General features: G+C 33.8%; 1 protein-coding gene across 5 annotated transcripts in view; it reads left to right on the forward strand.

Moving 5' to 3' along the window:
* The window catches only part of ATRNL1 (attractin like 1), a 1361117-nt gene that overhangs the window by 525869 nt on the left and 810604 nt on the right, over positions 1 to 24644 (forward strand). For all 5 annotated transcript variants that reach the window (XM_072623397.1, XM_072623377.1, XM_072623406.1 and 2 more), the window contains 3 exons: positions 1800 to 1894; positions 5737 to 5815; positions 7955 to 8112. In XM_072623397.1, the coding sequence (XP_072479498.1) occupies positions 1800 to 1894; positions 5737 to 5815; positions 7955 to 8112 (332 nt within the window). The remainder of the gene's footprint in view (positions 1 to 1799; positions 1895 to 5736; positions 5816 to 7954; positions 8113 to 24644) is intronic.

Raw genomic sequence — 24644 nt, forward strand, 5'->3', positions numbered from 1 at the left:
AGTAGTAGAATAGCAGGAGGAGGAGCAATAAACCATCACAAAGCATTTGCTTTTTCTCTGACAAACTACTTGTTCTTTAATCAAAATTAACAGTTATTGTTTATGATTGTAGTTTTCTCACAGACCTTATCAAAGTAGACTAAAAATAGACAATCACTTCTGCTTCTCAGATCAAGATGAGGTCAAAAATTTTCCCTCCTTGGATAAAAATTTCCTTGACCCTGTTCATATTTATCACTGTCATTTTGTTCTCAACTTTCCACTAGTCTTCAAAAATAGTAGCAAATAGTAAGATTCCTTTCAAATTTCAATCTTTATCAAACCCTAAAATATAGTATCTCAGAATATGAGACCTACTGACATTTAATATCTAGGGGAAAATGTTATCATAATTAAAATAAATTTTGATAATGTACATTTTTATTTTCTGGTAGTTATTAAAATATCATTTTAGTCTTAATAATGTGAACTAATTTAAAAGTGGAACTAAAAGTGTGTGTATGTGTGTGTGTTTTAAGTATGTGTGTGTAAGTATGTGATAAAGGATGAAAGAGATACTTTTTTTGTAATATTTCCTTGTTCATATCTATTCAGAAAGCCTGGTTTTAAAAATGCGCAGTTCCATAAATGTGTATGTAAGTCTTCTTAAGGAAAATAGGTGAATCCATAAATAAAATATTTATTCATCCTTTCTTTCCGTGTTGTATAGGAATTTACCGGCAATGATAATATGGCTTACCTCTCCTCTTTTCCCTAACACACACTTCTTTGGTTTTTCAAACTGTGCTGTGAACTTTTTTAGATGTTATACAATGAGTATTACCAATTAGTCAGAGGCTTGGGCCTGGAGCTTAAATGTGCCTATTTATAAGAAAAAAAAAAGCAGACATATTTTCCAATCCCTTAAATGGACTTTTCATTTTTTGTGCTAGAAGCTATGGGCATAGTTCTTTTACTGAAGACTTCACTTTACTATAGAACTCCTCAAAGTCTAGGAACCAAAGTAAGGGTTCAGAGTCATTTGTGTGGAGGAGAGTTCTGTTTGTTAATATAGATTTCTTGTTAATTCTGAACAAATATAACACTACACATGTTTTCAATAAGTAACTTAAATTTATACATCATAACAGTATATTTCAGTGATAAGTGGCTCATTAAATATCAATTGGCTGTAATATATGAAATATTTCTACAACGCTTAAGAAAAAGATACTGACTTCAAATAATTTCATTTCTTCTTACTGTTGGCTGGCTTCTAAAAATGAGACCAAAATGGTGGTAGTATTCCTTAGAAATTTTGTCTATAGAGAGACTAGTGGGTTAAAATTTAAAATCACATGGGGATACACAAATAAAATATTGCCCATGGATTATTTGAAATAATTTAGCATTTTTTATGATTACTTATTATCCAATTATTTTGTTTCTTCTATATTGTGGATTTTTATATTTTGTTATATTTCGAGTTTTATTTAGCTGACAATAGCAGTTACATGCTGACTAAGTAGTTTTTGCTTGTGTCTTTTCAATAGTTTCCTTACCAATCTGGAATTGGGAACTTCTGTTTTGGGAATTTTTTGGAATTGGGAATTTCTGTTTCATTTTGGGTTTTTTCACATTTTTTTTCTATCATTGCTTGATGATAAATTTTATATTTTCAGGTCAGAAATCTTACATCTATTAAAACCCATATTTTTGCCAAAAGTCTGCAATCTATTTTAGATGCTGTATTACATTTGGCAAGTGTAATTTTAAGTAGGTATGGAAACTTTCATGCTTATGCTTTGCTTTGTCCACAGACAGCCTTTTGATTGACTACCAGTTTACCTTCAGTTTGTTGCAGGAAGATGATCGCCATCATACAGCTATAAACTTCATAGCAAATCCAGAACAGGTAAGAAGCCTCATTCATCTTCCATAACATAATAATAGTAGGAGCAAAGGATTCAATTTTTTTTGTTATATTTCCTTGTGATTTTGCCTCTGCCCAGAGTTATCACTCTGTAGTTTTATGGATGATCCCAACCTTAAGTCTCCCTTTGTTTTCTAAAATACAAATGGAGAAATTAAATTAACTTGAGCATAAGATTCAAGCTTTTCTGTGAGCTTTTGTGAATCTTTCCCAAGATGTTTTGTAATTTAAAATATATTTATGTCTATCATTTTCAGACTTAACATGTACAAGTATTCATCTTGTTATCATTTTCTCAAGACTAAGAAAATTCTAATAAATTGGATATTCCTGATATGAAGCATACTGAAAATATTTTCTCTTTACTAAAATAGGAATCCTTTTTTGGTCTTCTTTTGGTGTATATAGTATATATATATATATACACACACACACACACACACACACACACACACATACTTTTTGTTCTTTTGGTTAATATGAACTGTTTTATATTTATAAAAGATGTTCTGTGCCAGGCCTAGAGGCCTGAGGGCTACCCGAGTCTTACCTTACACCTATCGCAGGTCTTCGGCTGGCCAAACCGGATAAACGTATGAGAGAAGAGACTTTCCGGAGTCGAACAAGGGTTAGGCTTTATTCAGGGTCCTGGTTACATATGCAGGGGGAACTCTTCCTTAGGAGGGAGAGAGAAATCTCCCAAGGAGGCAAAGATCTTACAGTGAGGGAATGAAAGCAGAAGTGGAAGTGGGGAGAGAGGGGGAAGGGAAGAGCGAAGAGAGGAAAAGGGAAGAGGCGCCTTCTGTCCTGTAAGGGCCCCTCCCGCTCTAAGAGAGCCTTCAGGCTTTCCTGACCCTAATTAAGCTCTCTGGCCGCGTAGTTTGCACCTGAATACCGTGCCTGTTAGATAACAATAGGTGTGCCCAGATCCGGGCCAGTCTCGAGGGCAGGGATGCCTCTCCCATCACGTTCTCACGTGAAGAGGCGGAAATACACGAGATAGCTCGGTCTCACACCTCAATTCCCTGGTGCTTTATGGGGGGGCCTCATGAGAACTCTAAGATTTAGAAGTTCCCACCTTTACCCGCCCGAGACTGTCCACATGGAATTGAGCTTCCACCCCCAACAGTTCTGAATATTTATAAAACTAAATTATATCAATGAGACTTGAGATTGTTGAAAACCATAAATATTTTGCATATTTTTAAATAATTTGCTTGAAAAACAAAATTTTATGAGAACTACCCAAGAGAAAAAAATATTTTCTTTTCCATTACTGGCATATTTAGAGTCCAACCTTAGCTAAAAGATCTAATGATATCATAAAATTAGGGAGAAAAGCAAGAGAAGCAAATTGAATACTTAGATCAGATAATTCATTCTAGAATTCCATTTTCTTTTCCTTTCAGTCTTCTATTCTAATAAATAGAAGTTGTTTATTGCTGGGCACACTCTTTGGCGCTTGTCTTTAAAAAGTCACACTTTTTATAATTGATTTGTTTGTTTATTTTGCTTTGGTTTTGTCCATCAGAAATAATAGTTTATTCAGGATGTGTTATTGCACACATTGTCAGACTTGCTCAGTGTGCTCCTTTTACTATTTTTTTTTTAATGGAATGCCTACTTGTTAAAGAAGAAGCATAGTCAAAAAATAAATGTAATTTTAAAAGGAAAGACACCAGTTAAAAAATTAAAAATTAAAGAAAATAGTCTGAATAGAAGACATGCATTAAAAATGTGTCAGATTTTATGATGACAATAATAATGATAATAGCTAGCATTTATGTAGCTCTTACTGTGTACCAGGCATTGTGCTAAATATTTCATCATTATTATCTCATTTGATTCTCACAACAACCCTGTGAGGTAGATGCTTTTATTTACTCCATATGACAGATGAGTTTAAATTATTTACTTTGTGGAGTTTAAATTACTTACTTAGAATCACACAGCCAGTAAATGTTTGTGGCCAAATTTGAACTCAGGTCTTCCTCACTCCAGGCCCAGTCCTCTATCCACTGCCATAATTAATTAGGCCATAATAACATTTGTAATTTTGCCCTTTGAAGGAAAAATAAACATTAAAATTTAAACAGTAATTTATGCTTTAAAGCCATCAAAACTCGTGACCAAAGAAATAAGGCAAATTCACATAGGTAAATTATGCTTCTAAATATATTTGTTCACTATCTTGAAAATTCTCAGTTAGTGTCTAAAATAATCTATAAATGCTTTAATATTTGCAGTTTCCTCAATGAGGGTACTTCTAGTAATGGAGCAGTCATTTCAGTCATGTCTGACTCTTTCTGACCGCATTTGGAATTTTCTTAACAAAGGTAGTAGATTGGCTTGCCGTTTCCTTCTCCACTTTATTTTACAGATGAGGAAACTGAAGCAAATGGGATTAAGTAATTTACCTTGTCAGTCAGACAGCTTTTTAGTGTCTGAAGTCTAACTTGAACTCAGATCCTCCTCACCCCAGGGTGGACACTCTAATCAGTGCGTCACCTCGCTGTCCAATGTAGATCATAATCACTTTGTTACTCACATAGACAATTTTCAAGCATTTCTCTGACCAAAAATGTTCACCATCATGCAGTGAACTTAGTAATGAGCTTCTCTGAATTAGCCAGTCCTCAGACAACCAATACATACTCTCAGGGTATGCCCTAATTCATACCCTTTTTGACTTGGGAAGGAAATGGCTAGAGCTTGAGTAGCACTTGTATAGCCATCAGGAGCCCAAAGTCATTTGCAAAACACAGTGAAGTGTAAAGTTAGCACTTTTAGTGGAAGATCATTAGATTATTTTATATAAACCCACTCATATTCACACATATACATACATATCTCTGTGTATACACATATATACAAATATATGATAACATTTCTAGTAAAATAATTGTTTCAAATTAATATTGTATCAGTAAAATTTAAAACCAAAACCAACATGAGTCTTCATTTACCTACTAAAATGAAGAAAGCCTTGCCAAAACATTAACAAATAATGAGAATATTGTCTAGCCACATTGTGTTTCTGAATTTCAGTTATTTAACCATGTTATTTACTTTAAGATGACACATTCTTGAAAAATAAAAAATAATAATGAAAGTGTTTTTTGTTTAGTATTTTAGTATCAGTATATAAGCCTAGTGCTTTCAAATAAGGAGCCCTCAAAGTATATTTTCTGAAGATTTAGAAAAAAATTTAAACTTTATATTTTCATTTTTTGCAAATAGAAAATAAAAACCAATAGTAAATAGCACTCATAGTTAGAATTATAAAATCACAGGATTTTCGGAATTGTAAAGTACATTAGTGACTATGTATCATCTATACTTTTAAAAATTCCATTATCACAAGTGATCATTGACCCAGGAGCAGGTTCCTTTTTAGGTCATAATTTGGGGGTATAAATTAAGATGAATAGAATTAAATCTTAAGGAAAAATACTAATAGAAGAAAATATTAACTAATAATGAAATCTCTAAAGAAAGCTACCTCAGTGACAAAAAAAGGGCATAAAATCAGTCACCCTTATCTATACTGGAAAAATCACTAAAGAAAAACATTTATAAAGCAATTCAAGATTACTAACATAACAAAATATTTTACTTCTGTTTTCATCAAAGTATATTAAAACCTATGTTGATTTTTTCAAAAGAAAAATCTCTCTTTTGGATTGAAATCTAACATTCATTCTCTAGTGAAAGACAGCTAGGACTGAGGACTTATTTGAGAAACATATTGGGAAATTGCAGTATTTAGGGTGCCATGTTGTTTAATTCTGGTCTTTTACATTTAATTTTCTTTTTGTTGTCAGTCAAACAAAAATTTGGATATTTCAATTAATGCATCAAACAACTTTAATTTGAACATTACATGGTCCATTAGTTCAACAGGTAAGAACATTTTGAATGATATGTCTCTTTTATCTGTGTTGTTAAAAGCACTACTTATAAAAGTTATTCTATCATGATTGTTTTTTTTTCCAAATTCAATAACAAACTTAAAATATTCTTTGCCATTATCATTGTATTTTTATTAATTGTGTTAGTTAAACATGGATAATAATTTGTAATATGAATAAGCTTCATTAACATGTTAACTTTCTCCCTTATTCAATTAAAATTACTTGGATAGCAAAAACTTGTATTCTGTTTAAAATTTTTAAATGGTACTGTTATGAAAAGCTGTGATTTTAATTAAGATAAATTACTCTGTTAATGACTGGAGTGACTGAGATTTAAATTCTTTGTTTCAGTGTTGAAACTAAAATTTAATTATTAACCTTAATATTGATATTATACAATGAAATTCTTCTGTGTGTGGTGATAACACTGGCTTATCTGTTATTTTCAACCCATAAAATCCCTCCTCTTTTCAACTTTATTGTTGAGAGAATAAAAGCTTTATTTAATAAGCCTTTTTAAAGAAAGCATCTATGAATTGGATTCATTGCCATTTGAAAAATACATCCAAGGAGAAGTACAAAAGCTCATGCTGAATTACACCACCAGCACCACCACCATCACCCCTGTGGGGCTGGGGGGGGGGGATGTTCTCTTTCTTTTCTTATACTTCTGTGGATAAAATGCATTGCTTCATCTTAGTTGACTAAATCAAAAGTATACTGTTGAATAAGACTGAAAGCTATCAATTTTTAGCCTGCAAAAATATTGAAGTTTAGATTTATAACTATCATTTGGATAAATGATTAAAAATGGAAAGGCTTGATCTCAAATCCTTGAAGACCTGGATTTAAGTCCTGCCTCTGACAACATTCTGGCTGCACGACCTGGCATGAAATCCCTTTATCTCTCAGTTCTCTAGTCAACTTTCTAAAACTATCGGTTTCAAAGAACATATAGTACTTCATTGGTAAAGAGAGTTTTCTCATCCGGTAGCTCCCTGTAACAATGAATTATAGGTCCAGCTCCTGTCTGTATAAAATCTTTAAAACAAGTAATGTACATTTCCTAGTTTCCATAAGTATCACTATCACTATCACTATATCTATACCCATAAATCCATATGTATGAATAATGTATATTATATAGTTATATGGATATATATAGTATTATAAGGGGCTTAAGGATTTTGCACAATATCAAATCATTGAAGTAAAAAACGTAATCGACACGTAGATATTGTTGTATCTAATTTTATAAACCCAAATTATAGCTAAACCAGCAGTGTAGAATTCATTAAATCAGGATTCATGAATGTTGGCTTTGAGTTGGGCTGATATTTCTTTTGTGAAATAGATTACCAAAGGGAATGCTTAACACTTAACAATGGTGTATATTCAGTTAGTCTGGGAGTACCAGTAAGTGCACAACATTACGTTAATTAGATATCAATTTAACATTGAAGCAGGATCAACTTGGCATCACTTTGTTCAATTAAATTCCAGAAGTAGTTATTGAATGCCTACCATGTATTTCAGGATGTGAGCAGTTAGTTAAAATTTTAAAGTATAGACTTTTCCTCAGCTTCTCAATCATTTTAAATTAGTAGGGAGTATTTATTTTGAAATTTAGAAATGCCAACTCATTGGCTTACTTTTACATCTTTCATGGTAAATAATAATTGTCAAAGCATTTTATGATGGAGTTAAATAATTATTTTCAAAGTTTCATTCATAATATCTACTTGTAGCAAGTTGAATACATGTGATATGATTGAGTATGATATAGTGGATCAAGAGTTAACCTGAGTAACAGGAGGACCTAAATTCAAATTTTCCTCACTTATATTGGCTGTATGAACCTAGGCAAATCATCTGACTCTCATTGCTCTGGGCTGCTGTTTTAAGTCTCTAATTAGGAGTGAACATAGCCTTATCTGAAAATTCTGCTTGTCACTGAAATCGCAAAGCCAGATCTTATTCCTAATTTATAATATGTGATAATGTAAATGTCTGCAGACTATGTTTTAAAACATACAGTAGTTTTTTATGAGTATGAAATTATATTACTTGATTTTAACATCACTGTTGCTTAATATGGATTTTAAAAATGTTATTATTTGCATTTCAGCTGGAACAATATCTGGAGAGGAAATTCTGCTAATTTACAGGGTCAGAATAAAGGAATTCAGAGATAGTTTTTCCTGTGAAAAATTTAATTTCAGAGGCAATCCTAACATTACATTTTACGTGTATGTCAGCAACTTTTCTTGGCCAATTAAAATACAGGTAAGTGCAAATTATATTTCATCTCTTTCACTTAACAGTCTGCATTATGAAAAGCAACTAATGTTTTAGTGAAATTATACACATGTACATATCCAAATTGAAGGAAGTATAAAATTTCAATGAATAAAACCACATAATGAAATAATTAGCTATGGGAACTGAGCATATTTAGCTTGAAGAAGGTATATTGTGTATGTAGGAGAGGGGTTGCATTGAAGTGTGAATTATTCATTTAAGGATTTAAAAAGTTGTCATGTGGCAGAGGTATTAGGTTTGGCATACTTGGTCTGTAAGAGCCTTGGCATACTTGGTCTGTAATTAGTGAAAGGTATGAGGGTAGGGGAGCAGATTTTTACTTAACCATGCTGTCACTCAGCCTCTCTGGACCTCAGTTTCCTCATCTGTAAGATGAAGCAGCAGGACTAGATGATTTCTGAGTTCCCTTCTAGTTCTAAATATGTAACTCTATGATCCCAAGTCATCACTCTTCTGAAAAGAGGTAAGTTTTTGCTTCTAAGCATCATTTAATAACACTTTAGTGATTCAGGGACCCAAAGATTCATTGGTACAGATGTTGTTACTCCTTTGATCAGCATGGATCACAACTTCTTTATGACTTGTTGAGAATTAGTGTGATGAAAAACACATCATCACTCTTTGGCCAATTTGGTAATGAGCCTCCTAAGGTTGGTCCTCATATGATAGACATATAATCTCTTAGAAGGTCTATGCTCAGAACCCTTCCCACTTGGTAAGATCTAAAAATAACAATAAAGTGCTGGAGTAGGAGTCTGTATTGAATAGCACTCCTATGTAATTATCACATTCTAACTTGTAGTTATTTCCATACATGTCAAATCTCACTAGACTATGAACTCCTTAGGGTTAGGATACTGGTTTTTTTGTATTCCACAGCAGCTGCTAGACTCCTCTTGAAACAGTAGGTGCTTAATAAATGCTTAGTTAATTGAATTAATTTCATATTTTTTAATTTCTCATGGAAAGGAGAAATTAAAAACTTAAATACTATATTAATTATTTTATAGTGGTTATTGTGGATTGTACTAAAAGAGAAAATCATTTAAAATTAACTTTATATGAGATAGTAGCTACTATTTTAAAAATATTATTGCTGTGCAACTAACTTCTCTCTTATAAAGCAAAAAAATAATTTATGTCAGGTTAGTAATAAAACCATAATCATTTTATGTTGCTACCCATGTAATTCTTAGAGAATGAAAGACTGATATAAATATTAATTGACAAAAAACTTTTTAGTTTTAGTTTAAGGTATAGCCTCTCGAAGAATGGAGTTTAATATTTAGCAAGAAGAAAATTACTTATTTGAAACTATCTTTAAAGTTTTTTTAAAGCACTTGAGTTGTATACACACATGTATAGTGATAAAAATTGGGTACTCAAGAATCAAATGTTTTTAATAACTGGCTGATTAAAATTTTTTCCAAGAAGAGAAGGTACCAACATTATTTTTCATACTATTTTCCTAATTTTGCTATGGAGAATGTTTGATACAGAATTGTAGCCCAGTTCATTTGTCATTATTGACATAGCTTTGATTGTCAGATTAATTGTGTTCATTCAAGTTCAATAAGAAACTATTGTTTTGATGAATAGACCTTTGTAAATGATATTAGAAATTTAAACCCATTGTCCTAAGGCTTTTGTGTGTTTTATTTTCAATGATATATTCGTCATTAATGTAAGTAAAGTGTATGGAATATCATGGGTTATGTGCTAGAAAGTTACATACTGTTTCTATGTTGGAACTTTTTCCCTGTGTTTGAATGGGTAGGGTGTGTGTGTATATGTTTAGCACATCAAAAACACCACTAGGATTAATGTTCAAGATATCTAACTTTAAATTTTCCTCATCAAAACAATCTGAAGTAATCAGAATATGGAAAGTACCTGCTGTTTTTGAGAAAGATATTGATTCCAATTTTCCATTTCTAACTGAATTTTTCAATATAACATAAGAACAGTGCTACTATAGTAATAAGACCTTGAAGTATAATAAAATACATTAGTGAAAACATTTTACTGAAATGATGGATATTTGTAATATTTTATTGTTTTATTTTAAACTCCTTTAACTTTTTTTTGGCCAGTATGACAAGAATGGGATTTTTTTCCCTTAGGAATTTTCCTTCTGTAATTGTGAAGATTTAAAGTGATTTTTTTTCCCTTAAAAAATGAAAAACTTTCTATCTCAAGTTTCAGTGGTTGAGTTTGAGGAAAATAGCAGTCAGTAGTCTTCTTGCTACACTAGTTCTGGTTTCAGAGTTCTGTGAAGATGTTATCTCCCCTGTTAATAGACTAAACCTTGTAACTGAAAAACCTGTGTAATAAAAGTCAAAAAGAACATCTATCCTCATAATAAAATTTACTCAGTACAGTATATTTAATTATTTCAACTTTCTTTGTTTTGGAGTTCCCTCTGAATATTTAACATGGTTCATTGACAAATAGTGATTTTAAAACTCTGAGGAGTAGAAGTTATCAGTAAATGCCATGAGGAGTTTTAGCAATCTGTTGCTAATGAGGTACTACAAAACCAATTACTTTATTAAAATTAATTTGAAAATGAAACAGGAGATTTTTTGTTCTATCTATTCTTAGGGACTGGGAAGCCAAAGAATTGTAAAATTTCAGCAAGGGAAAAGAATTCAGATGCCTTGTAGTATAACTTCTACCTAAAAGTTCTCATCTGGACTTTGCTTAAAAACTCAAGTGATGTGATGGGGAACCTGGAGCTGCCTCAGGCAGCCTATCCCACTTTTAGATAACACCAAAACCTTTATGAAATTTTTTTCTTCTGTCAAATTTAAATTTACTTTCTTGAAATATTTCTATGCTTTAAATGTCTTTTCTCTAAAAAAATCTAAGTTAATATCATATGATCAGCAAAAGGGTCAATTAAACATTTTCTATTCCCTACTCATACCTTAAAATTAGAATTATGTGTCAGTAAGTAATTGAAATTAAAGGTCATATATCCAACAAGGCAAATTCTTTACAAATGAATACCAGAGAAGCTTTACACTTAGAGTGTATACCAGGAGCAGAAACAAATGTACAGACTTGTTTGGGACCCATTTTGTTATCTCATGCTATTGTAGCATGATTGTAGATTGTAGCATCTACTGTAATAGCTTTTTCATCCAATCCCACAAGAAGTCTCACTGCATTTTCACTAGGGTATGGCCCTTGATCCCTGGGACAGGGACCCTTGCCAGCAAACCCTAGCCCCTACTACAAAAAGTTTGTTGTAATCTTGTAGCTCAGCCTCTGGGATCTGACTTATAGGGTAGCAGGAGGAGCCAGATAGTGAGTTACAGGGAACTCCCATAAGCCCTGGTAAAATAAAAAAGATAAAAATGTTATAACACCAATGATATCAAGAGAGAACATCTAAAAAACCACAGACCACAAGTAGATAGATCAACAAAGAAGATCCTAAAAGCAGAAAGAGGAATGAGTAAAATCTCAGAGAATACAAACCTTTCTTAATAAGTACTTTAAAGTGAAGAAATATAAGCCAGTAATGATAGAATTCTATCAACTCCCTTGAAAGCTGAAAAAAAACACCAAGAAACCGTAGAATGAATGAAATTAAATTCAGACATTTAGAAATGAAAATGTCAAATATTTGAGCTCATAATAAATTAATTTCAAAAAATGATTTAAAATGGATTCATGAGGGAAACTCTCTTTAAAGCATTGAAACAAAGGATTTAGAACACAAAATACTGAAGTGGAGAAAAAGTTATCAGAGTAAAAGTAAAAGGCAACAATTTCAAAGGAACATGAATCCTACGCAAACCAAAGTCACCTATTTTGAAGATAAGATGCATAGAAAAAGTAGGTCATAGGTGTATACAAATAAAAATGACAAATAAAAAACCTGAAGAAAATAATGTAGGAAATAGTTTTAAAAAGCTACCTACAACTTCTGAATATGGACAATAGAATATCATTCAAGAGAATCTAAGCATCAGTGCCAGGAAAAAATGTTTGTTTGGTGTTTTTAATTTTAAGGTACACTATGTGTAAATTTAACAGTTTCAGTAGCAAACATCAAATTGTTCAAGTGGTCCTGTAATACGACCTTTAGATATGAAGAGAAGAAGATTGGAATGACACAGGATTATTTTGAAATCATGAAAAGTTATAGAAAGAAATTAAATAACATATTTGGAGAAGCAAATCAACTCAAACTCATTGAGTGCCACCCCAAAAAAGATATATCCTATAAAACTGCATGTAGCAATCAATGAAAAAAGGATTTTAACAAAATATTAATATAAAATATTCAAACAAATGGAAAATATGTGAATAGAATATTTGGCTTGCAAATGCCACTCCAAAAAATCCCCAGAAATACAATAGAAATGTATCAAGATAAAGTGCAACTATTAAGAGAAGAAATATTGCAAAATCAATTGAATGTGTCAGTTTTTGAAGAGAGAGAGGGAGAGACAAAGATTAACTTAAAGGGTAAGAAAAAAACAAAAGAAGCATCAAATAATGAAAAATGGACAAAAATCTAAGCAGAATTTAAAGCAGAAGAAAAGCTACATTTGCTTTTTATCTTATAGCTATGTCAGTGTCTTTCTTAGGATGTAATTACAGAGCAGGAGATTTCATAGATGGAGAGTATTAGGAAGAGGAGAAGACGTGATACACTCCTGCCACAACCAGGGCTGATTAGAGAAAGCTGTTATTTAAATACTCTGTCAGCAAGAGGAAGTCTTGGAAGATAAGGCCCAAGACCATGGAGCCTGAAAGGGCATTTTAACATAGCAGATATGAGTGATCCCAGTAAAGTGAATTCCCATGGGCTGAAAAGTTGTGTTCCCTTGGTTGGAGATGGAAACTTTACGATGGCTTAGTTTGAGAGGAGTTTGTGTGTTGGGAGACCACCATCTAGAAGAGAATGGTATTCCTCCAACAGCAGCACTCTGACCCAGGAGAAGTATATGAGTTTCAGGGGCACTTGGCACCCAGAATAATGGTGAGGATGTAGAACCAGAGATGAAAAGGCATAGAAAGGAGAGGGGTCATTGCAGAAAGTTAGGCTGAGCCACATAATTTGGGAAACAAGGTGATTTCTAGTATATGATACTATTTTTATTCAACATTGTTTCTCAAATAAATTAATACAAGGCATAGCATAAAAAAGGGGAAAAGGGGAAAAGGGGAAAAGGGGAAAATCTATTCTGGCAATTATATTTATAAAGAGGTAGGAAAATTAAAATCCTGTTATTCCAAGAACTTTAGTCCCACAAGGAATGTAGAACAAAGACAAACTATATATGTGTAAAAGTCACATAGCAGAAAACAAAATTCAGAATAGACTGAAAGGGAAAATAGTGAAAAACCATTTAGCAAACAAATTAAAAATGAAATAGAACCAAAACTAATCAGAGACAAAGTATTTACTTAAAGGAGGAAAGATACTTTGTAAAGACATACAATTTTCAAATATTTAAGAACGTGGATGAGTGAAAGGACTAACCAAGATTCCAGAGTACCAATGATACCATCCACCTCTAGGAGAGGTGACAGATTCAAGATGTAAATGAGAAATATGTGGCTAGTATGGCAACTTGTTTTTCTGCATTATTCAATTTTATTATAAAAGTTTTGTTTTTCCTTTATTTTAATTTGATGGAGAGCAAGTATGAAGGGAAAAGGAGGTAAAGATAGACTCTCCCTACACTCCCCCTCACTCTGCTTTTCCACACACCCCCCAAAAAAAGAGAGAAAGAAAGGAAGAAGGCCAAAAGGAATCCTAGACAAAGAGGACAGCTATGAAAATTACCTGCTCAATTTATTTCATACTTAAAGAAAAAAAGCAAACTATGTAATAGAGATTTTCAATATCATGTAGAAGTCTTTCCTGCCGTAGAATGGATCTGTATAATACCATGAAAAAAGGACTGCATGATTATGTATGTTACAAAAACACTGATCACTGTGGTCAATAAATTTTAGCTCTGTCCTTCTTTTTGATTTTCTTTTTTCATATTTAGTGTAAATGGCATAAACCTTAGGGATAAATACAATTACTACAAACGGAGCTGTAAGACTTGCAATCTAAAAATCGTATGAAAGCTTGTTCCTAATAACTAATAAGATAAATAAAAATGAAAACAATTCAGGGATTTCCCTTTAAAGTGAGAAAATAGGAAAAAGTGAAAAATGTAGGAATATTTAATGTTAAGTGGGTTGTGGGAAGACAGATACACCAAGACACTGTTGGTGACATTTTGAAATAGGCAAAAAATCTGGAGAGTCACATGACATTCAATGGCTAATACATTTATTTTCTTCATCCCTGTGGTCCTGCTTCTAGTCAAAACTCAAAAATCAGTGATAAAAAGAAATGTTTAATATACATCAAAATGTATCAGCTTTTGTTTTGTAACAGCAAATCTAACAACATTGTAGATGCCCAGAGATTAGGAAATGGAGAAAAGAAATTTTGACACATGAATTTAATTTCCTTCACAAGATTTTTCATTTCCTACTTCACTATATCCATGAATTTTATTAAAAAATGAAACATCCTAATATCAAAAGTCATTTGATAATAATCAATTCATGTTAAAGAAGAAATTAATGACCAAAATTGGTATCATTTTGATGTGTTTTCTATAATTAATTTCTTAAGTGAAAATATCATTATAGTGTGTGCTAGTACAGTGTGGTTTTTGCAACAAAGGAAAATGTTTTCTATAAGGTGAAGCTTATTGCAAGCAATTTCTCTTAAGTAATTAAGTAATGGCCTACTCAGTCTAGTTGAGATAGCAAAGGATGTTCATCTATCTTGCAGTCCCATTTGTAGTAATTGCTGTTTTCCATAAAGCTTATGCCATTTCAACTAAATAAGAAAAAAGAACAAAAAGAAAAACAAGAAGAAAAGAGCTAAAACTGATGGATCACAATGGTCAGTGTTACTGTAACATGCATATTTTGTGGTCTTTTATACATGTTTGTGTAAGTGTGGCCATTGAATTCATATGAATTGTGCCTAGAACATTTTTGGCACCAAATAATCCATAACAAATTTTCTTAACTCCTTTAAGGACTATTGAATCTTTTATTATTTCTATTTTAAAATATTTCTTGCACTGAATATTATTATTTATTAATCTATATTCTTAAGAAAAAATTGGATCCAAAATGCATTATTTTTATGTAGATTAAATGTTGATAAGGATTTTTTCTTTGAAAAATGTATCATTTTATTTGTTCACTTAAAAAAAATTATACATTGAAACCATTCTGTAAAAACTCTTTATCACTGGATGAGCTGACAAGGAAAAGGGGGGGGGGGGGGCTGTTACCTTTTTTGGTTGAACATTAGAAAAAGTTAAGGGAATATATAAAGCCACAATAGATTTTTTTTTATTAAAAAAATTAAGGAATTTTTTCTAGGTACACATCTTATAAGTACAAAAACAAATTCACAGATTTTGAATTGAAAAATGAGACTAGGTGACTTTATTAATACAAAAATGACTGAAATCCTTAATAAAGACAAAATTAATGCTCAGACACAGCAGATTAATCTGGCTAATATTTGAAAGGCTTAAATATTCACTTGTGAGCTATTTGGTAAATAATCCCCACCTTTTTAGAATAAATTATCATGAGTGGAAGAGATATTTAACATGAATGAATGAAATGAATTTTAAAAAGCATTTTTAAAGCATTTTATCATGAGCTAATTACTGGACTAAGTGCTAGAGATACAAATTAAAAAATGAAATAAACTCTGCTCTCCAGGAACTTATATTCTGATGGAAAGATGACAGCACATGTGGAAGATTCATGTCCAAGTCATTTAGAAAGGCTTCATGATTCTTAGGGTGCAGTTACAAAGCAGAAAGCAGTCCCTTTTTTTTTCATGTAGCAAGCGCATGTCTCATGGAACCCAATCATACCACTTAAAAATGTCAAAACAGGCATTTAAAATTCCCTTACTCATCTATAAAATCTTATCAGTTTTCATTGTTACACCAACTGATAGTGTCAAGAGTTTTGATGGCAAGAACCTTTTTTCTGTATCTTCAGTAGCTGTGTCTATAGCACTTGCATGAGCAGTTCCTAGCCTTTTATTTCCACAGGGATTGCTTTCAAAGATGATCACTAAGGACTGTGGGATGGAAGCAATTATATTTGATTATCCCTTGGGTTTGAGGTCTTGAGCTGTCTCCATCAGAGGGAAATGGTGATCACATTGGTGGTGGTGGTTGTTTGACTTGTCTGGTACATGCTACATCTTTTCTTTTCCTTTTTGTCTGCTTCAGCTATTCTGGCTTGCCTACCCTATGGGTGGCATTTGGCTGATATTTACAGGAGATAACTTACCCTTTTGTCTATATAAATTATTTACCCAGATGTTAGCTACAAAGGTGGGCTGAAAGGAGGACCAGTTTGCTGACCTACTGTCTCTTATAAGAATCTCTTAGTTGCCTCTTAGTGGCAGTTGGTCAACAGTTGTTGATGGTGATGAGGAAGGTGGGCCCTTTCTCCACAGTCATAACATGATAATGTATATAAAGGCTTTCTAACTTTATTTCCCTCCATCGTATCCTGCCCCACCATTTACATGTGAACATCACATATGTGTGTACATATATGTACATATGTATATAAAGTATATATTTGCAAACATAGTATGTATGTATAAAATAATATTAATGGTAATAAAAATGATAAAAGCTAACATTTCTATGGCACTTACAATGTGCCAGGTACGGTGCTAAGTATTTTACAATTATTTTCTCAAAATAGATATCACAAAATACATGAGTAGATAAGATGTCAACCTTCACAACCCCTTCCCTCTCTAAGAATTCTTCTGTAGATGAATTTTTTACTGCTTTTAAGAGGATGGGAGAAGTTTGCTAGGGTTTTCTAGAATTGAATATCAAATGGCTATTTTTCTAAGAATCAGATGTTTATAAGGTTTGGCATTTAAAAATGTTGCAAAGTTTGCTTTAGGAACTGCAGAAAACATTGTCATGTTATGACAAAACATTGTCATGGAGAATTCATTGAACCAAAAAGAACCTTTGATATTATTTGCTTCAACTCTCTAATTCCAGTATAATCCTATGAAGTCTTTTTTCATATTATACATTTAAAAACATTGTTTTGAGAAGACCATGTTGCCTTGGGGTGTATGACAGAAAAGTTGAAAAAAACCCTGCTTTAAGGCAGTTCTGGATTATATAGACTATAGGGAGAGCTGAAAGGGAGACAGTATGTTGTACTAGAAACACTGCTGAATTGAAAGTGAAGAGAAATAATTTCTGCTTCTAGCTCTATTGTTAATTGGCTAGCAAATGTTGGGTAAGGCATTTATATTTGATAGACCTCATGTTTTTTCATCTTTGCCAAAAAGAAGTTGGACTAGCTGATCTCTAGGAAGTCTTACAAATCTTCAGTTAAGATAACTAGGAATAAAATCCATCAAGTAGAAGTGTAAATGAATTTGAACTTTCCTTAGTAGAGAAAAAGATGAATCATGGGCAATGGATGGTACTAGGTAGTCATTATGTCAGACTCTTCTGAGAGCAAAGAAAAATTAGAGAAAAGTTATAAATGGAGATGCAACTGACATTGCTATGTTGTAAATGATATAAAGATCATGATAATTGATTTTTTAAAAACTGGTTACTACCAGAGAGAAGGCAGCAATTCATTACTAGGAAATGACATTTTCTTTTTTTTTTTTTTTCAAAGTTGAGTTGGGTGTTACTTTTTTTTTGTTTTTTTTTTTTGTTTGTTTGTTTTCTTTTTTTTTTTATTTTTTTATTTTGTAATGTTTAACAATCACTGCCATACAATTGCGATTTTATCCCTCCCCACCTACTCCCCACTACCCCCCTCCCTCCCCACGACTGCATACAATTCTGTATAGATTCTACATATACTTTCCTATTGAGTATATTTTCACTATAGTCATGCTATGTAGTCAGACTAAGATAAATGAAAGAAATCGTATAACAAATCAGAACATGATACACAAACACATACACATACACAAACATGATCTGCTACAATATGTGAGTGACTTCCATATTTCTCTCTCTGAGTGTGGCAGGCATTTTGCCTTGAGATCCTCCATTGGGATTTTTTTTTTTTTTTTTGGTAAGAAGTTCTTGTGTTATTACAAAAATCTAAGTCTACCAGAAAAAACTCTCACACACTGTGGTTGTTGCTGTGCATAAAGTTCTCCTGGTTCTGCTCCTTTCACTCAGCATCAGGTCATATAAGTCCTTCCAGGCCTCTCTGAAGTCTTCTTGTTCATCATTTCTTATGGCACAATAGTACTCCATTACATTCATATACCATAATTTATTCAGCTATTCCCCAATTGATGGACATCCCCTTGACTTCCAGTTTTTGGCAACTACATAGAGTGCTGCTATAAATATTTTTGTACATGTGGGACCCTTTCCCATTTTTATGATCTCTTGGGGATATAGTCCTAGTAGCGATATTGCTGGGTCAAAGGGTATGCACATTTTTGTAGCCCTTTGGGCATAGTTCCAAATTGCTCTCCAGAATGGTTGGATGCGCTCGCAGCTCCACCAACAATAAATTAGTGTTCCAACTTTCCCACATCCTCTCCAGCATTTATCATTTTCTTGTTCTGTCATGTTTGCCAATCTTATAGGTGTGATGTGGTACCTCAGAGTTGTTTTGATTTGCATCTCTCTAACCAATAGTGATTTAGAGCATTTTTTCATATGATTATAGATAGCTTTAATTTCTTCCTCTGAAAATTGCCTGTTCATATCCTTTGACCATTTATCAATTGGGGAATGACTTGTATGATTATACATTTGGATCAGTTCTCTATAAATTCTAGAAATGAGGCCTTTATCCCCCAGCTTAGCTGTAAAAATTCTTTCCCAATTTACTACATCCCTCCGGATTTTGGTTGCATTGGGTTTGGTTGTGCAAAAACTTCTCAGTTTAATGTAATCAAAGTTATCCATTTTGCATTTCATAATGCATTCTGTCTCTCCTTTAGTAAAGAATTCTTCCCTTCTCCATAGATCTGATAAATACACTATTCCTTGCTTCTCCAGTTTATTCATGGTATCAATCTTTATACCTTAATCATGTACCCATTTGGACTTTATTCTTGTGTGCGGTGTCAGGTATGGGTCTATGCCTAATTTCCGCCACACTGTTATCCAGTTTTCCCAGCAATTTTTGTCAAACAATGAGTTCTTATCCCAGAAGCTGGGATCCTTGGGTTTATCAAACAGAAGGTTGCTATATTCCTTGCCTACTGCATCTTGAGTGCCAAGTCTTTTCCACTTGTCTACCTCTCTGTTTCTTAGCCAATACCAAGTGGTTTTGATAATTGCTGCTTTATAGTACAGTTTGAGGTCTGGTAGCGCTAGGCCGCCTTCCCAAGCATTTCTTTTCATTAGTCCCTTTGATATTCTGGACCTTTTGTTTTTCCAAATGAATTTTGATATTATTTTGTCCAGCTCTAGAAAGTAATTGTCTGATAGTTTAATTGGTATGGCACTAAATAAGTATATTAATTTGGGTAGAATTGTCATTTTTATTATATTAGCACGGCCTACCCATGAGCAACTAATGTTTTTCCACTTACTTAAATCTGACTTTATTTGTGCAAAAAGTGTCTTGTAATTGTGTTCATATAATCCCTGGGTTTGTTTTGGCAGGTAGACTCCTAAGTATTTTATACTGTCTACCCTAACTTTAAATGGGATTTCTCTTTCTATCTCTTGCTGTTGGACTTTGTTGCTAATATATAGGAATGCAGAAGATTTGTGTGGGTTTATTTTGTACCCTGCAACTTTGCCAAAGTTGTTTATTAATTCTAGTAATTTTTTACTTGAATCTCTGGGATTCTCTAGGTAAATCATCATATCATCTGCAAAGAGTGATAACTTAGTTTCTTCTTTGGCTATTTTAATTCCTTGGATATCTTTATCTTGTCTAATTGCTACAGCTAACATTTCTAGTACCATATTAAATAATAGTGGTGATAATGGACAACCTTGTTTCACCCCTGATCTTATTGGGAATGCATCTAGCTTATCCCCATTGCATATAATGCTTGCTGAAGGTTTTAGATAGATACTGCTTATTATTTTATGGAAAGTTCCCTTTATTCCTACATTCTCCAATGTTTTTAGTAGGAATGGATGTTGTATTTTGTCAAAAGCTTTTTCTGCATCTGTTGAGATAATCATGTGGTTTTTGTTAGCTTTGTTGTTGATGTGATCAATAATGCTAATAGTTTTCCTAATATTGAACCAGCCCTGTAGTAGTCCTGGTATGAATCCTACCTGATCATAATGTATTAATCTCGTGATAAAATGCTGTATTCGTTTTGCTAGAATCTTATTTAAAATTTTTGCATCTATATTCATTAGGGAAATTGGTCTATAATTTTCTTTCTCTGTTTTGTCTCTTCCTGGTTTGGGTATCAAAACCATATTTGTATCATAGAAAGAATTTGGGAGGACTCCTTCTTCCCCAATTTTCAAGAATAGTGTATGTAGTATTGGAATTAACTGTTCTTTAAATGTTTGATAGAATTCACTTGTGAATCCATCTGGCCCTGGAGATTTTTTCCTAGGGAGTTCATTGATGGCTTGTTCAATTTCTTTTTCTGAGATGGGGTTGTTTAAGTATTCAACTTCCTCTTCTGTTAATCTGGGCAATTTGTATTTTTTAAAATATTCATCCATCTCATTTAGATTATCGAATCTGTGGGCATAAAGTTGGGCAAAGTAGTTTCTAATTATTGTTTTAATTTCCTCCTCATTGGAGGTGAGTTCACCCCTTTCATTTTTAATATTAGTAATTTGGTTTTCTTCTTTCTTTTTTTTAATCAGATTGACCAAAGGTTTATCAATTTTATTAGTTTTTTCATAAAACCAACTATTGGTTTTATTTATTAATTCAATAGTTTTCTTAATTTCAATTTTATTAATCTCTCCTTTGGTTTTCAGTATTTGTAATTTGGTATTTACTTGGGGATTTTCAATTTGTTCTTTTTCTGGCTTTTTCAACTGCAAGCCTAAGTCATTGATCTCCTCTTTCTCTATTTTATTTATGTAAGCATTCAGAGATATAAAACTTCCCCTAATAACTGCTTTTGCAGTATCCCATAAGTTTTGGTATGTTGTCTCACTATTGTCATTCTCTCGAATGAAATTGTTGATTGTTTCTATGATTTCTTCTTTAACCCAACCCTTCTTTAGAATTAGATTATTTAGTTTCCAATTGATTTTTGGTTTCTCTTTCCATGGCCTTTTATTACATGTAATTTTTAATGCATTATGATCTGAAAAGGATGCATTGATTATCTCTACCTTTCTGCACTGGATTGTGAGATTTTTATGTCCTAGTACATGGTCAATTTTTGTAAATGTTCCATGTACCGCTGAGAAAAAAGTATATTCCTTTTTATTCCCATTTAATTTTCTCCAAAGATCTATCATATCTACCTTATCCAGAGTTTTATTTACCTCCTTAACCTCTTTCTTGTTTATTTTGAGGTTGGATTTATCCACTTCAGAGAGGGGGAGGTTGAGGTCCCCCACTAGTATAGTTTTGCTATCAATTTCTTCCTTCAACTCCCCCAACCTCTCCTCTAAGAATCTGGATGCTATACCACTTGGAGCATACATGTTTAGTAATGATATTGCTTCATTGTCTATGGTGCCTTTTAGCAGGATATAGTTTCCATCCTTATCCCTTTTGATTAGATCTATTTCTGCTTTTGCTTTGTCTGAGATTAGGATTGCTACTCCTGCCTTTCTTACATGAGCTGAAGCACAATATATTCTGCTCCATCCTTTGACCTTTATCCTACGTGTATCCCCCCGTTTCAAATGTGTTTCTTGTAAGCAGCATATTGTTGGATTATGGCTTTTAATCCATTCTGCTATCCGTCTCCGTTTTATGGGAGAGTTCATTCCATTCACATTCACAGTTATGATTACAATCTATGTATTTCCCTCCAACCTCTTTCCCACCATTTGTGCTTTTAGCTCTCCCGTCTCCCTTCCCCTCCTCAATAGTATTCACTTTTCTCCCCCTCCTCCTGCAGCCTTCCCCTCCTTCTTTTGACCCCCCTCCCTTTTAGTCCCCTTTACTCTTATTGCTTCTTTCCTCCCTTTTAGCCACCCTCCCCTTTCTTCCCCCTTCCCCTCCTACTACCTATAGAGCTAGTTAGGCTTATCTACTTAAGATTATTGTTCCCTCCTTTGAACAAATCAGATGAGAGTACCTCTCAAACAATGCTCATCTCCCTCCCCTCCTTCCCTCTACTATAGTTTTGTACTTCTTCCTGTGATATAATTTGCCATTTTCTGCTTCCCCCTTTCCACACCTCCTATTACATTCCCTTCTCATACTTAAATCATATTTTTGACATGACATCATTTACTTTATGCCCGTTCCCTCTACATATATCCCTTTTATCATAATAGCTGCACAGTTCTCAAGATTAACAGGTATCATCTTCCCTTATAGGGAGGTAAACAGTTTGCCCTAATTGAGTAGCAAGTTTTTGTTTTTGTTTTTTCCCCTCTGTTTACCTTTTTATGATTCTCTGGAGACGTGCATTTGAAGATCAAATTGTCTATTGAGTTCTGGTGTTTTGGTCAGGAAGCTCTGGAAATCCCTTATTTCGTTGAATGACTTTCTCCTTGCCTGAAATGTTATGCTGAACTTTGCTGGGTAGTTGATCCTTGGTTGAAGTCCCAATTCCTTTGCCTTACGGAATATTGGGTTCCAATTCTTTCGATCTTTTAATGTAGAAGCTGCAAGGTCCTGTGTGATCCTGACTGTGTGTCCTTGATATTTGAATTGTTTCTTTCTGGCTGCTTGTAGTATTTTCTCCTTCACTTGATAGCTCTGGAATTTGGCAACTATATTTCTTGGGGTTTTGAGTTTGGGATCCCTTTCGGGAGGGGAACGGTGGATTCTTTCGATGACTATTTTGCCCTCTGAGTCTAGTACTTCTGGACAGTTTTCCTTGATGATTTCCTGGAAGATATTGTCCAGACTCTTTTCTTCATCATGGGTTTCTGGCAGGCCAATAATTCTTAGATTTTCTCTCCTGGATCTATTTTCCAGGTCAGTTGTTTTTCCAATTAAATATTTTACATTTTCTTCTATCTTTTCATTCTTTAGATTTTGTTTGACTGATTCTTGTTGCCTCATTGAGTCATTAGTTTCTACTTGCCCAATTCTAATCTTCATCGTAGTGTTTTCTTCAGTTAGCTTTTCCATCTCCTTTTCCATCTGACCAATTTTTCCCTTTAAGGAGCTATTTTCTCCATTTAATTTTTGTACTTCTTTTTCCATTCGACCAATTTTCCCAGTTAGGTTTTGGGTTTCCTTTTCCATCTGATCAATTTTCCCAATTAGGTTTTGGGTTTCCTTTTCCATTTGATTAGCTCTTCCTTTTAGGGAATTATTCTCTCCAGTTAATTTTTGAACTTCCTTTTCCATTTCTTCAATTTTCTTTTTCAGGGTGATGTTCTCATCAGTGAATTCTTTTTTTATAGTTTTAAAATCATTGGCCAGTTTTTCTTTTATATCCTTCTTCAGACGTTCCAGGTAATCTAGTGCTTGCGAGAAATTCATAGTCCCATCTGAGGTTTCAGATGGAAGTACAGTCTCAGCTCTAACCTCTTTGGTGTTTGTGTTTTGGTCCTTATCCCCATAGAAAGATTCTATGGTTTTTTCACTTTTCGTCTGCTTTTTCCGATTCATGATGTTGGCTGAGTGTTGTAGCTTTTGGTTCTTTCAGTCAGAAGGTACAGATCTTTAAGTTGAGCTGATGTGTGTCTAGGCTAAAAGCAGGCTTTTGTTTTTTGTTTCCCCAATCAACCCTGGGTTTAGCTTGTTAGGTGTGTGGGAGGGGTGGTCTGGTCTCAGGATATCTCCTCAGCTGACTTGAGGCAAAGGCAAGGTCAGGGGATGGTGATCCCAGCTTCCCTATTGTCTTCCCTTTTCCCCTGGAGGGCTGGGGCACGCCTAGAAGCTAACGCGTGTTCCCGCCCCTCCTGGGGCTCGTCTCCCGGCTCTGAGGCTTGCCTGGGTCTCAGTGCGAATTTTCTCTGCCCTGGGTCGTCTGTCCCTCCAGCCGTCTCCGCCACCGTAGGAAGAATCCCCCTTTGCCACCTTTCCAGCCTCTGGTGTTATGAGACCACCCGCCCCCTTTTGCTGTTCCCGCTGATCCAGGATTAATCTGGGGAAGAATTTTATGGTTCCCTCACGGTCATCAGGGGGGAGGAGAGAGCACTTACTGATCACTCTGCCATCCCAGTTCCTGGAAGTTCAAGTAGTGACCCACCGAAGTCCGTCTTCAGGCTGAAGATTTCAAGGGCTGCTGTGCTGATGTCTGGCACTCAGCGGCTCTCACCGGCTCGGCCTGGCTTATCTCCTGCTCCGCTGGTCTTGCCCGCCACTCTCGGGCTCCT

This window comes from Notamacropus eugenii, chromosome 1, assembly GCF_028372415.1.
Source record: "Notamacropus eugenii isolate mMacEug1 chromosome 1, mMacEug1.pri_v2, whole genome shotgun sequence".
NCBI lineage: Eukaryota > Metazoa > Chordata > Mammalia > Diprotodontia > Macropodidae > Notamacropus > Notamacropus eugenii.